This window comes from Mastomys coucha, unplaced genomic scaffold (genome assembly GCF_008632895.1).
Source record: "Mastomys coucha isolate ucsf_1 unplaced genomic scaffold, UCSF_Mcou_1 pScaffold13, whole genome shotgun sequence".
In the NCBI taxonomy this organism is placed as follows: domain Eukaryota; kingdom Metazoa; phylum Chordata; class Mammalia; order Rodentia; family Muridae; genus Mastomys; species Mastomys coucha.
In genome coordinates, this window is record NW_022196895.1 from 73184402 (window position 1) to 73196721 (window position 12320).

Genomic DNA, 12320 nt, shown 5'->3' on the forward strand with positions numbered 1-12320 from the left:
GCAGTCACGTGTGGGCTGCGTGCCTTCCATAACAATGCAGCTTCCGCTTCTGAACCTGGCTGCCACAGACTCTGGGCCTGTTGATCTTCACTGGGACCTGCACACGGGTGATTTTTGGAAGCCTTTTTTTCCAGATCGCAACCTCAGTAAGAGATCAGTGGGCCTCTAACCCGATGGCACACTAACATCATTCAGAGTGGGAGGGGATATTAGAATATGACTTCTAGGTCCACCCCAGCGTCTCTGATTCAGGGGTTCTGAGAATAGGTTTATCTTTCAAGTCCCTTGGCCATACACACTTGCTGGCCTAGGGACCCCAGTTTAGGAACCAATGGGCCAGACACACATTCATAGGATCCACTGATAAAGCAGCCAGACAAAGCAGGTGTCTATATATTTTTTCCACAGTAAAGTAGGACTCTTTGCTGATCCCCAGACCTCCACTTCTTAGCTTGAGGAAGAACCCGCGTCCTAGAAGCAGCACTGTCGGAACTGTAGGACAAGGGTCTCTTCCTGGTCTCCATTTCCTTCCCTAAGCTGAATGCTTGTTGCTTTGGCTTTCATCCATCACAAATAGAACCAGGAGCCGTGAGCATCATCTCCAAGATGCCACGATGGCATGAGGACGTCTCTGTGGACACGAGCTTTCTGTGCATCCCTGGGCTCCTTGTCTGGAGCTTGGTCTACCCCACAGCATCCTTGCTTCTCTTGCTCAGAGTTGCCTGCCCTCCTATGACCTCCTCTCAGTGCTTCTCCAAGGCCAGCGGCGGCAGCAGCCACCTTCTGCTGTTGTTCTTCTGCCAACACTAGTCCAGCCCAGAGCGGGATGCGGTCTTAGCCATGTGCACATCTTACTAAGTGTTGTCTTGACAACGCTGTCAGCAAAGGGTGCTACAAGACTGGTGGAGCTCTGGGAGCTCGAGGAGGGAAGGGAATGGGGAGTTTCTGGGCTCATCCCCAGGAAGCCGTTCTCTCTCTCTCTCTCTCTCTCTCTCTCTCTCTCTCTCTCTCTCTCTCTCTCTCTCTTTCTCTCTCTCTGCCCCCTCCCCTACAGGCAAGGCCCCAGGCTGGTTTGTAGACTGGGTAGAGGTGGATGCCCCACTCTTAATGGGTTCTGTGTCTCTCTCTCTCTCTCCCCGCCCACAGGCAAGGCCCCAGGCTGGTTTGTAGACTGGGTAGAGGTGGATGCCCCATCTCTTGGGAAGTGTATGACCTTTCCCTGTGGCCGCTGGCTGGCAAAGAATGAGGACGACGGGAGCATCGTCAGGGACCTCTTCCATGCAGAGCTCCAGACAAGGCTTTACACACCATGTAGGAACCCCTCACAGAACGGCTGGCCCTCCTGGGGGACCCCCATAACCTGTGGCCCTAACTCAGCCTCAGATCCTCCTCCACAGTTGACATGGGGTCAAATCTACCTCTGAGATTCTGCTCAGCTCTCTTGCTCCTTCCTGAAATGTCCTGAGTTCTGGGGGATGAGAGGACTGTGGGCCTAGCCCTGGACCCCCCAAAAGATAATACTGGATCTATTCCAAACTCTACACAATGCTTACTGATGACAATATGTAGCCTGGCCTCTCTGGGATTCAGTTTCCTTATCTATAAAATAGAAATAGTGATGCGGGATGGTTAATATTACACCAGTGGTCATGAGAAGCGATGACCCACCCACCCCATCACAATCCTCTTTATATTCTACCAAGCCAGAGAAATTTCTGCTTTGGGATTTTCTGTTGGTGGGAGTCAGGGGGGAACTTGGGGGTAAATATTCCTTTCCCTGGACAAATCAGAGGGGAGGTGGGTAAGTGAGTCCCTGTCATAAAAATGTTCACGCCTGATGTTCGTGTGCGTGTAAGTCCGTGCTAGGTGCTAACACCTAAAGTGAAGCCAGCAGAACTGTGAAAATCTGTCAGAATTTGGTGAAATCTGAAACCCACACAGAAGAGTCAATTTATTTTTCTAGCTAAATAATGAACGCTACAAAAAAATTATTTTTCCTGAACAGCTCAGAATCAAACAGTAATGGATGATCAGTCAAAGTTAGAACCAACAGGTTATCAGTGTATTTTCTGGTCCAGAACCTGAGCTGAAGTGATCTTTCCACTAGTCAAGGCTGGACCTAGCACTTGCCCCAGGAGTGCCCAAAGTGCAGGTCAGACTGAACTGACACTCAGCACTGACAGGAGTGTCCTTCTGCCCTCCTTCAACCTAAACAGGCCATGTTTCATATCTTACCAGTCTGAGCACACAGTGTGCCCTGTATCTTTGGGAATTGGTTCTAGGACCCTTGCTGGCAAAAATAGACACTCAGGTCTTTTATAAGAAATGGCAGCACATTCTAACATAACCTACAGCCAGTGAATCTTAGACTCACGCTTGCTTTTTTACAGAGGGTGTGGGGGTAGGGAAAGAACTGAAAAGCCCTAAGAGGAAGCAAGGATGAGGGCGAGATCGGATCCACTTCTGGAGAGTCTCTGGGGAGGAGGGGACCCACAGACAAGGAGCTCTGGGGCACCAGGAAGCCACATTCCCAGGGACAGTAGAAAGCAGCCACCATTCAGTCTGGGGTCTGGGAAAGTGTTCACACACCACCACACCCCGTGGCTTATGGGCAGGCCGAAGTAATTTCCCCCAGTTCATCCCAGAAGTAGACTTTGTAGCTCTGACGTCAGACTAGGTTTGGGCTCGGGTTCCACCACGTGACCCAGGACAAGTCACTTCATCCCTCTGCAGCTCGTGGCTTTCTCCTCTGATGAGGCAGGCACAATACCACTCCATTGACACCCTGGGGATTATAGCGCTGCCTAGGGCAAAGTATGGAGTCTGGCACATGACCCATTCCCCGTGGGTGAGACCAGCACCACCACAAGCATGGGACTCTCTGTACGTCTTCAGGGCGCTGGAGGTAGTTCCTCATTTGGAGAAGGTTGGGATCCCCAAAGAGCAGGCAGCTCCTAAAATGGATAGCCCCCTTTGAGATCCAAGGGCATAAAATAGGATGGACTCCCTTGGGGTTTTAACTTACTTATTACTTACTTACTTCCTCTTCTCCTGCCTTCTGTCCTTCTGTACTTTGGTAATGTATGTGATATATATGTGTACAATATATTATGTATATGGTGTGGTGTATGTGCTTGATAGCATAGGTGTGTGTACATATATGTGGCTGCATGTTAAGGTCAGACAATGTTGGGTGTCCCCTAATTGCTTTGTACCGCTTATTTTTCAAGATGGGGGTCTCTCTCACTGAACCTGAAGCTCTCATCAATTTTAAGGACCCAACCATCTCCATCTGATCCCCCAGTGCTGGTGTTATAGACACGTGACACAGTGCCTAGCTTTTTATATGGATTCTGGGAATCTGACAGATCCTCATCCTTGCTTGCATGACAGACACTTTATTAACTAAGCCCTTTTTCCAGTCTGTCTTCCTCTCCCTCCTCTCCCTCCTCTCCCCTCCCTTCCCTTCCCCCCTCCCATTCCCCCTCTCCATTTCCTTCTCCCTCTGGCCAACAATCCATGATGAAAATACTTATTCATATACATGTATGCCAAATGTCACAAAAGTTACCTCACTCTGTGTGGTGTGCAGTAGTCCTCTCCGTTTAGAATACTGCTGACTGCTCACTAACCTTTCATAACCTGCTAATGAATCTCACCCTGTAGTCAACGCTTGATTTAGATGAACAACTTCAAACTGTAGTGTAAGTTGTGAATTAGACCCACCCCACAGACAACCCCAAGAGAAACTTAGGAATCTTTATTAGTCAGTCCCTCTGAGAGCTCCTGGAGAGAAGATCCTCAGCCCAAATGGAGACATGTTGATCACTTGTCATGGAGCAGCTGTACTGGAAGTTGCTTGCCAACAGCTCTAATGTGTCAACTCTCCTTTAAGGGTAGACCGCCCAGTAGCTACTGAATAAACCCTAGAGAACCCCTCTCTTCTTCCTCCTCCTCCTTTCCCTCCTCCTCTTCTCCCTCCTCCTCCTTTGCCTCCTCCTCTTCTCCCTCCTCCTCCTCTCCTTCCTCCTCCTCCTCCCCTTCCTCCTCTCCTTCCTCCTCCTCCTCTCCTTTCTCCTCCTCCTCTCCCTCCTCCTCCCCCTCCTCCTCTCTCCTCCTCCTCCTCTTTTTCCTCTCCTTCTTCCTCCTCCTCTTCCTCCTCCTCCTCTTTCTCCTCCTCCTCCTCTTCTTCCTCCTCCTCCTCTTCTTCCTCCTCCCCTTCCTCCTCCTCCTCCTCCTCCACACTCCTCTAAAAGAAACATCTATCAGGCCAGAGCAGCTGAATGAGAGGCCAGGTGTGACATGGATTGGTTTAAGGGAGCTCACCGATTTGGAGCAAATGAGGGGCTGAGAGCAGCGAACAGAATGAGAAGAGAATGTTATCTCCTCACTGTAGCCTGGCTCTTCCGATTAGCAGTTTGCCTCTGAAATCCAAAGCTCTGGGTTACAGAGTATGGCTAAGCCTCATGGGGAGTGTGCTTCAGTGGACAAAGGCTCTTAACTAACTTGTCCAGGCCACACCCATCCTCAAGTCAGGTTCTAGATTTGAGCTTGAGCTTTTCAAATCCCATAACTTATATCTTCAGCTGGTCTGCTGTAGTCAATCCACTGTCTGGAGGATCTGGGCTGTCTCTCGATTCAAGGCATGAGAAGCTCCTCATAAGAGGACACCGAGGCTGGAAAGAACTCCACCTCACCTGTGGTATCTTTTGTTTTCTTCCTGCCACCCCTGGCCTTGTCCCCTGCCATCCCTCTCAGTTGTCCCTTATGAGATCACCCTCTACACCAGCGATGTCTTCGCTGCCGGGACGGATGCCAACATCTTCATAGTCATCTATGGCTGTGATGCCGTGTGCACCCGGCAGAAGTTCTTGTGCACCAACAAGAGGGAACAGAAGCTGTTCTTCGAGAGGAAGTCGGCCTCCCGCTTCATCGTGGAGGTACCCGGCTCCTTGCATTGCCCCAGAGGGGTGGGATTGGAGTAGCCCTTCATCTAGATGGGCTACAGCTAATGGGAGATGAGCACCTTGTTCAGGCCCTCTGAGCCTCCATATGTCCAGACAGACAGAAGGATGGTAGAACTAGCCAGGCCTTTTAGGACAAGTTGTTGGGATTAAAGGTGATGGCCAGAACCTGGGAGACAGGCATACCAGCAGGATATCTTCCTGCTTCTACTACAGTGCAGCCCAGCTTCCAGGCAGGTAGGAGCTGGGGTGCTGGAAAGTGCAAATCTCTCTCAGGGGATTGTGTGGGGCTGTGTCTCCTGCTTGGCTTTCAAGCTGCAGCTGCTACATGTCTCACAGCTCCTGTCAGGTCTGGGCAAGGGGTTCTGTCATCTGATGTCTACTGGGGATGTGGGTTCCAGCACCTTGGAATTCCCACATGCCTGTATACAGAACAATTCATCATGCCTGTGCTGCCCTCTTCTGTGAGATAGCTTGGGCAGGAGACACAGCAGAAGAGCCTAGACTGCCTGCAAGGAGCTTGTCATATAGCCGGGGAGCCCAGTCCTTCACACAGGACAGAAAATCTAGTGCTTGTCACTATCACTGGCTCTATGGTTCAGAGGCCTAACCTATGGGCTTTCCCTGTGTTCACTGGACCCTTGTAACAATTCTGTGCTGTACTGGCCCTGGGTAAAGAGGAGGGGATTAAGGTGCAGTAAAATTAGTGGCTTTTCCTAAACCACACCATCAGCATGAAGGAAAACCAGAATCAAACCAAGGGGCACTGGCTTTGTTTGACATGTGTGCTCTTATACTCCGTAGTAGGCTCCCAAGTGGATTGAACTTGCCATTGGTGTTCAGAGAAGGAAAGGTACTGGGGGAGATAGATGGCTTAAAGCCAGGCATGGAAGTGGCCACTCTCAGGACAAGGAGGAGACGCATCCCTGGGAGGTGACAGCATGCCCAAGGGGCCAGGGGTAAAAACAGGCACAGCATGGAGCTTGAGGGCACAGGATTAGCATGGTAGAACTCAGGAAGAGGGTAGGGATGAAGCCAGCCTGGAAGAGGAGCTAGGAACCTTGGAAGCCTCAAGTCCCTGTGTAAGAAGGACCAGTAGTGACATGCCCTCGTATTCCAGTGGGGAACAAAATGTATAGCTTGTTCTTACCCTTAGCCAGCTGCTGCTCCGAGAATTTAGCTCCCTCCCCAACCCCTCTGGGAGCAGGTGGCTTTGGTGGGAGATCTGCCATGGAAAAAGAACAGGGCTGATTCAGTCATCTACACAGGCTAATGCCTTTCCACACAAGATGATACGGCGGGTGTATTACAGAGAATGATGTAATTAGTGCCCAGGTTACACCTTAACAGAACTTCTAGGGACTTCCATCAGTGAGGATTCTATTAGTAGTGGGCAGATATAATTGGCCAGTTAATTTGCTGTTCATTCTTTGTCAACTGTCTGGGTCTTTTGGGAGTGAGGGAGCTTGGACAAATGAAAAGGTTTTGCCTCCTAGCTTGTCTTTCCTGCCTGCATCTTCTACCTTTCTACTCTTCTCTGGTGGATCCTCGGTCTGTCACTCAGTCCACAGCTCACCTTCCCGTCCTCACTCTATTAGCAAACTGCTCCCCCTCTCTGTGGTCCACCCTGAGGGGTCAGCTGGGGGAAGAACATTGACAGTTCAGACTCCTGAGCTCGTCTGAAATGTCAGCCTTGTTGTGAGCACTCAATAAGGAGCAAGTCATTGACTCCTCGTGACAGTTCCAAGAGGGCAGCATGACTCCTCGTGACAGTTCCAAGAGGGCGGCAGCATCACAATCCCATCTCACACATAAGTACCCACAACGAGAAAGTTTTGAAACATACGAAGGTAGTACTACTCAGTGTCTTAGTTAAGGTTTCACTGCTGTGAACAGACACCATGACCAAGACAACTCTTATAAGAAAGACATTTAATTGGGGCTGGCTTACAGGCTCAGAGGTTCAGTCCATATCATCAAGGTAGGAATATGGCAGTGTCCAGTCATATGTGGGCTTGGAGGAGCTGAGAGTTCTACCTCTTGTTCTGAAGGCAGCTAGCAGAAAACTGGTTTCTAGGCAACTAGGGTAAGGGTGTTAAAGCCTGAGCCCACATCAACACACCTACTCCAACAAGGCTATACCTCCTAATAGTGTCACTCTCTGGACTAAGCATATACAGCCTATCACATTCCATTCCCTTGTCCCCATAGGTTTGTTAAAACACGTGAGTCTATGAGAGCCATAACTACCCATAGCATAATAAAAATTACATTTAGTTCAACTTCCAAAGTCCCCATAGTGTAACAATGTTAAAGAGTCCAAAGATCAAAGTATCATGTGAGATTCATCCAATCAGTTAACTGTAATCCTCAAAGCAAGATAGGAAACCAGCTGGACAAACTCCAAAGTCTGCATGTCCATGTCTGATGCCAAAGCAGTCTTCAGATCTCCAACTCCTCTTTCATCTTTGTTGACTGCAACAAACTTCTTTCTCCTGGGCTGGTTCTGCTCCCTGTTAGCAGCTTTCCTCAGCAGATAGCCCACAGCTCCAGAATCTCAAAAATCTTGGGCCCTCCAGAACAACTTCAATGTTACAGCTTCTTGTTTCAATGTCTGGGATCCACACATGATCTTCTGGGCTCCTCCAAAGGGCTGGCATCACTTCTCCAAGTCTCCCCTCTGTTATAGTCTAAACTCAGGTTAAACCACTCCACTGCTGATGCTGTTCTTGGTAGTCATCTCATGGTACTGACATCCTCAATATACTGGGGTCTTCCACTACAACTAGGCTTCACCAATAGCCTCTCATAGGCTCTCTTCACGGTGCCAAGCCTCAACTCCTTTGCATGACCCCTTCAGTCCTGGGCTGTCAGCTGCAACTGAAGCTGCACCTTCACCAACAGCCTTCCATGGCCTGTCACAGTGGCAAGCCTCAGCTGCAGTTCATGAGGCCATCATACCTTCAAAACTAGCACCACCGGGGTGACTCTTACACATTACCAAGTCCTGCTGCAGCACAAGGTTCAGCATTGGCTATCTCTGGAACACAGCTTCTTTGTGCTCTCAGAAAACACTTCCCAGAAGATGACACCTCAGTGATGCTGGTCTCTCCTTAATTATCACTAATTTCTTAACTCCACCTAACAAACATCAGTTGTCCCAGCAGTCCTTTCTATTCTGGACTCTAAAGGCAGAGCCACATGGCCAAAGCTGCCAAGTTCTTCTGCTTCCTGTGGCTGGAACATGATCCCCCATTACTTTCTTACCAACCTCCTGTTTTCCAACTCCCTTACTGCCTAAGCTTGACTGTCCTGGAACTTGCTCTGTAGATTGACCTTGAACTCAGAGACCTGCATGCACGGCTTTGTCTCCTGGGATTAAAGATGTGCACCACCATTCCTGGACCTAAACTTAGCTGGGTGAGATCTTGCCCCAAAGTCACATTCCCTTAATCTGTTCTCTCCTGGAACACAGGATTCCGTTCTGTCTCACTTCCTAGTACCCCTTTAATACTTGAACCATATATTTAATATTTTTTTCCTTTCTAAGCTTGCTACGATTGTTCAAAATGTTCTTTATGAGACTTAACCAGAAAACAAAGTCTCTGGTGGGCTTTTTTGAGACTTCCTTTGTCAATGTAATTAATATAAATCTCTTCACCTTAGCCTCAGGTAGACTCTTCAGACAAGGGCAGAAAACAGCCACATTCTTCAAAACACTACCAAACAGTCTCTAGTTCCCGTACTGAAATTCTTCCCCACTGAAACCTCTTGGGCCAGGTCTGTACAGTTCACATCACTCTCGGCCACAAAGTCTTCCACATTCTTACTAGGATGGCCCATCAAGCCCCACTTAAAGCAGCCCATATTCCAAATCCAAAGTCCCCAAATCCACATTCTTCCAAACAAAAGCATGGTCAGGTCTATCCCAGCAATACCCCAGTCCCCGGTACCGACTACTGTCTTACTTAGGGTTTTACTGCTGTGAACAGACACCAGGACCAAGACAACTCTTATAAAGAACAACATTTAATTGGGGCTGGCTTATAGGTTCAGAGGTTCAATCCATTACCTTCAAGGCAGGAGCATGGCAGCCTCCAGTCATACGTAGGCCAGGAGGAGCGGAGAGTTCTACCTCTTGTTCTAAAGGCAGCTCGTAGAAGACTGGCTTCCAGGCAGCTAGGATGAGGATATTACAGCCCATGTTCACCGTGACACACCTACTCCAATAAGGCTGCACCTCCTAATAGTGCCGCTCCCTGGGCCAAGCACATACAAACCATCACTCTACGTGAGTTAGGGTCCCAGCAGTTCAGCTTGGACAATGCCTCCACCCCTCCCAAGGAAGAATGCCAGGACTTTTTCTTATGCCTGTGTCTTCTGAACCCATCTATGAGGCCCACCGCCCCTGACCACAGCCCTCCGACCACCACCCCTGACCACTGCCCCGACCACCGCCCCGACCACTACCCTTGACCACCACCCCGACCACCGCCCCTGACCACCGCCCCTGACCACCACCCCTGACCAGCAATCCTCTGAAGGCTTCTTTGCCATCCATGGTGCCACAGACAAGATGGTCCCCTGATTACTAGCAACTAAGTGCTTGCAGTAGGGCTAAATTTACAGAAGTGCCATTGAAGCCACATGTCCCAAACCTCAAAGCCTATGGGACAAGGAAGGAAATAGAAGTCCCTAGGTAGAGGATGAGCTGGGGACCCTTTATTTTCTGGCCACTTCAGATGGCGAGGTGGTCAGTTAAGATGTAAATCATAGCCTTCACTTGGGGACATCTGTACTTCTTCAACAGGTAATCATAAGATCTGTTAAAAGTCTCTATAGCCCTTATATCACCTGGAAGCACTGATTTTTGTTTAGTTACTCTGAGTCCTCTGGGCTTGCAAAGGTCTCTAAGGACCACTTTGGCCATGGATTCTGTTCTTTGCTTCAGAGGTGACAGGTAGTGGAGCATCTCTGGAGGGCAGCAAGGTCACAGCAGCTTCGGCATCCTTGTCTATCTGTGGAGTAGCAAGATGCTTGGCCAGGAACTTAGAGCTAGAGAACAGGTGATAAAGAGAACAATGCTGTATAGAGAGATGGCTCAGTGGTTAAGAACACTGATTGCTCTTCCAGAGGCCCTGAGTTCAATTCCCAACAACCACATAATGGCTTACAACCATCTGTAGTAGGATCCGATGGCCTCTTCTGGTGTGTCTGAAGAGAGAGCAATGGTGTACTCATATACATAAAATAAATAAATCTTGAGAGAGAAAGAGAGAGAGAGAGAGAGAGAGAGAGAGAGAGAGAGAGAAAGAGAGAGAGAACCATGCTGTGGTTTTTGACCTAGTCATAATTTCAATGGACTGTCCCAGCCCTGGTCCTGATTTTGGCTGACTAGGACATCATTTTCTGTAATTTTGGGGGGAATAGAATCTGTAGGAGTAGAGAAAAAGAATTATAGAAGTGGAGGGGCTCTTAGGAATTGGAAAATCTGCTGGGCGGTGGTGGCGCACGCCTTTAATCCCAGCACTTGGGAGGCAGAGGCAGGCAGATTTCTGAGTTTGAGGTCAGCCTGGTCTACAGAGTGAGTTCCAGGACAGCCAGGGCTACACGGAGAAACCCTGTCTCAAAAAAAAAAAAAAAAAAAAAAAAAAAAAAAAAAAAGAAGAAGAAGAAGAAAAAGAAAGAAAAAAGAAAAAAAAAGAATTGGAAAACCTGGGGGCTGAAGAGATGGCTCAGTGGTTAAGAGCACTGACTGCTCTTCTGAAGGCCCTGAGTTCAAATTCCAGCAACCACATGGTGGTTCACAACCATCTGTACCACTACAGTGTACTCATATACATAAAATAAATAAGAATTGGAAAATCTGAACATCGTCTGACTAAAGAGACAGGAGCACGGGCTATACCAGATCCCCTCTTCTGAGACCCAACTCAGTCCTCAGAGATTGTGCTACTATGGCATCAAGTAATGGAGGACGGGGAAGGTTACGGCTCTGTGGAGAATCAGACACCCCTGAAAGACCCAAGCGCCCAAATCAGGGCCAGCTATGTCCAGACTGAGGGAAGGAAGCATTGGCATGCCATGGAGAACTAATAACACCCAGAAGTTCAGGGGGATTTGAATTTGGAGGCCCCAAAAGTACAAGGTGACCATAGCCTTTATACTAATGTGCGGTGCCTTCTTTCCTCTCTGAAGTTAGAAGACGTGGGTGAGATCATAGAAAAAATTCGGATTGGCCATGACAACACAGGCATAAACCCCGGGTGGCACTGTTCCCATGTGGACATCCGCAGGCTCCTCCCTGAGAAAGACGTAAGTTGGAGACGGGTCTTTCTCAGCACTTCATCTTTTATCACATATGGTCTACAGCAAACCGACTTCTTGCCGGCTACTTCAGCCTCTGGGGCAGTTAACTAGCCCAGGCCAACGCAGAATCTTCCAGGGATCCAGGGAAGGAGTCTGGTCAGTGGTTCTCAACCTGTGGGTCACAACTCCTGTGGGGTAGGATGACCATCTCACAGGGGTCACATATCAGATAGCCTGTCAATCAGATCTTTACATTATGATTTATAACAGCTGCAAGATTACAGTTATGAAGTAGCAACAGAAATAATTTTATGGTTGGGGGTCACCACAACATGAGGAACTGTACTCAAGGGTCGTAGCATTGGGAAGGTTGAGGACCACTGGTCAAGGCCATCTACTCTGGTCTATGTGTCTGCATCAAAGCAACAGGACTAGTGAGTGACCAGCATGTCCTTGCCCAGGGTCAACTTCAGAGGAAAATTTAACCTGAACAACTTGGAAAACACTAGGAAAATATTAGGAGACCTCGAGCTGTCGCATACAAGATGGATTTAAAAACGCAGAGACCCCTCTTCACCTACTGGCCCCAAGTGTCTGGGACAGGATTCCGATTTTTAAATGTGACTCAGGAAGTGCAGCCTTCAAAAGGCTAACTCCTCCTCCTCTGGTTGTGTGAACCTCTAAGGCTAGATCTTCTGAAACTGGGCTAGAAAGGGTCCCTGTGTCTTCATGCTGGGAGGCAACACCTTCTTTGTGTTTGGCTCCATGAGCTTCATCACACTGGGGACTCACTGGTCTGAGCGGTCCCCTCCTTACAGACGAATTGTCCTCCTTCCTCCTTGCCCCAGGGTACAGAAACCTTGACTTTCCCCTGTGATCGATGGCTTGCCACCTCTGAGGATGACAAGAAGACCATCCGAGAACTGGTCCCTTATGACATCTTCACTGAGAAGTACATGAAAGATGGATCCTTAAGACAGGTCTACAAGGAAGTGGAGGAGCCCCTGGACAGTAAGTGTGTGTGTGTGTGTGTGTGTGTGTGTGTGT

The 12320-nt window shown here is 48.9% G+C and overlaps 1 protein-coding gene across 1 annotated transcript in view; it reads left to right on the top strand.

Moving 5' to 3' along the window:
* The window catches only part of Loxhd1 (lipoxygenase homology domains 1), a 164155-nt gene that overhangs the window by 104202 nt on the left and 47633 nt on the right, over nucleotides 1–12320 (top strand). The window contains exons 25-28 of the mRNA XM_031366253.1: nucleotides 1147–1311; nucleotides 4759–4940; nucleotides 11163–11279; nucleotides 12122–12284. Coding sequence (XP_031222113.1) covers nucleotides 1147–1311; nucleotides 4759–4940; nucleotides 11163–11279; nucleotides 12122–12284 — 627 coding nt within the window. The remainder of the gene's footprint in view (nucleotides 1–1146; nucleotides 1312–4758; nucleotides 4941–11162; nucleotides 11280–12121; nucleotides 12285–12320) is intronic.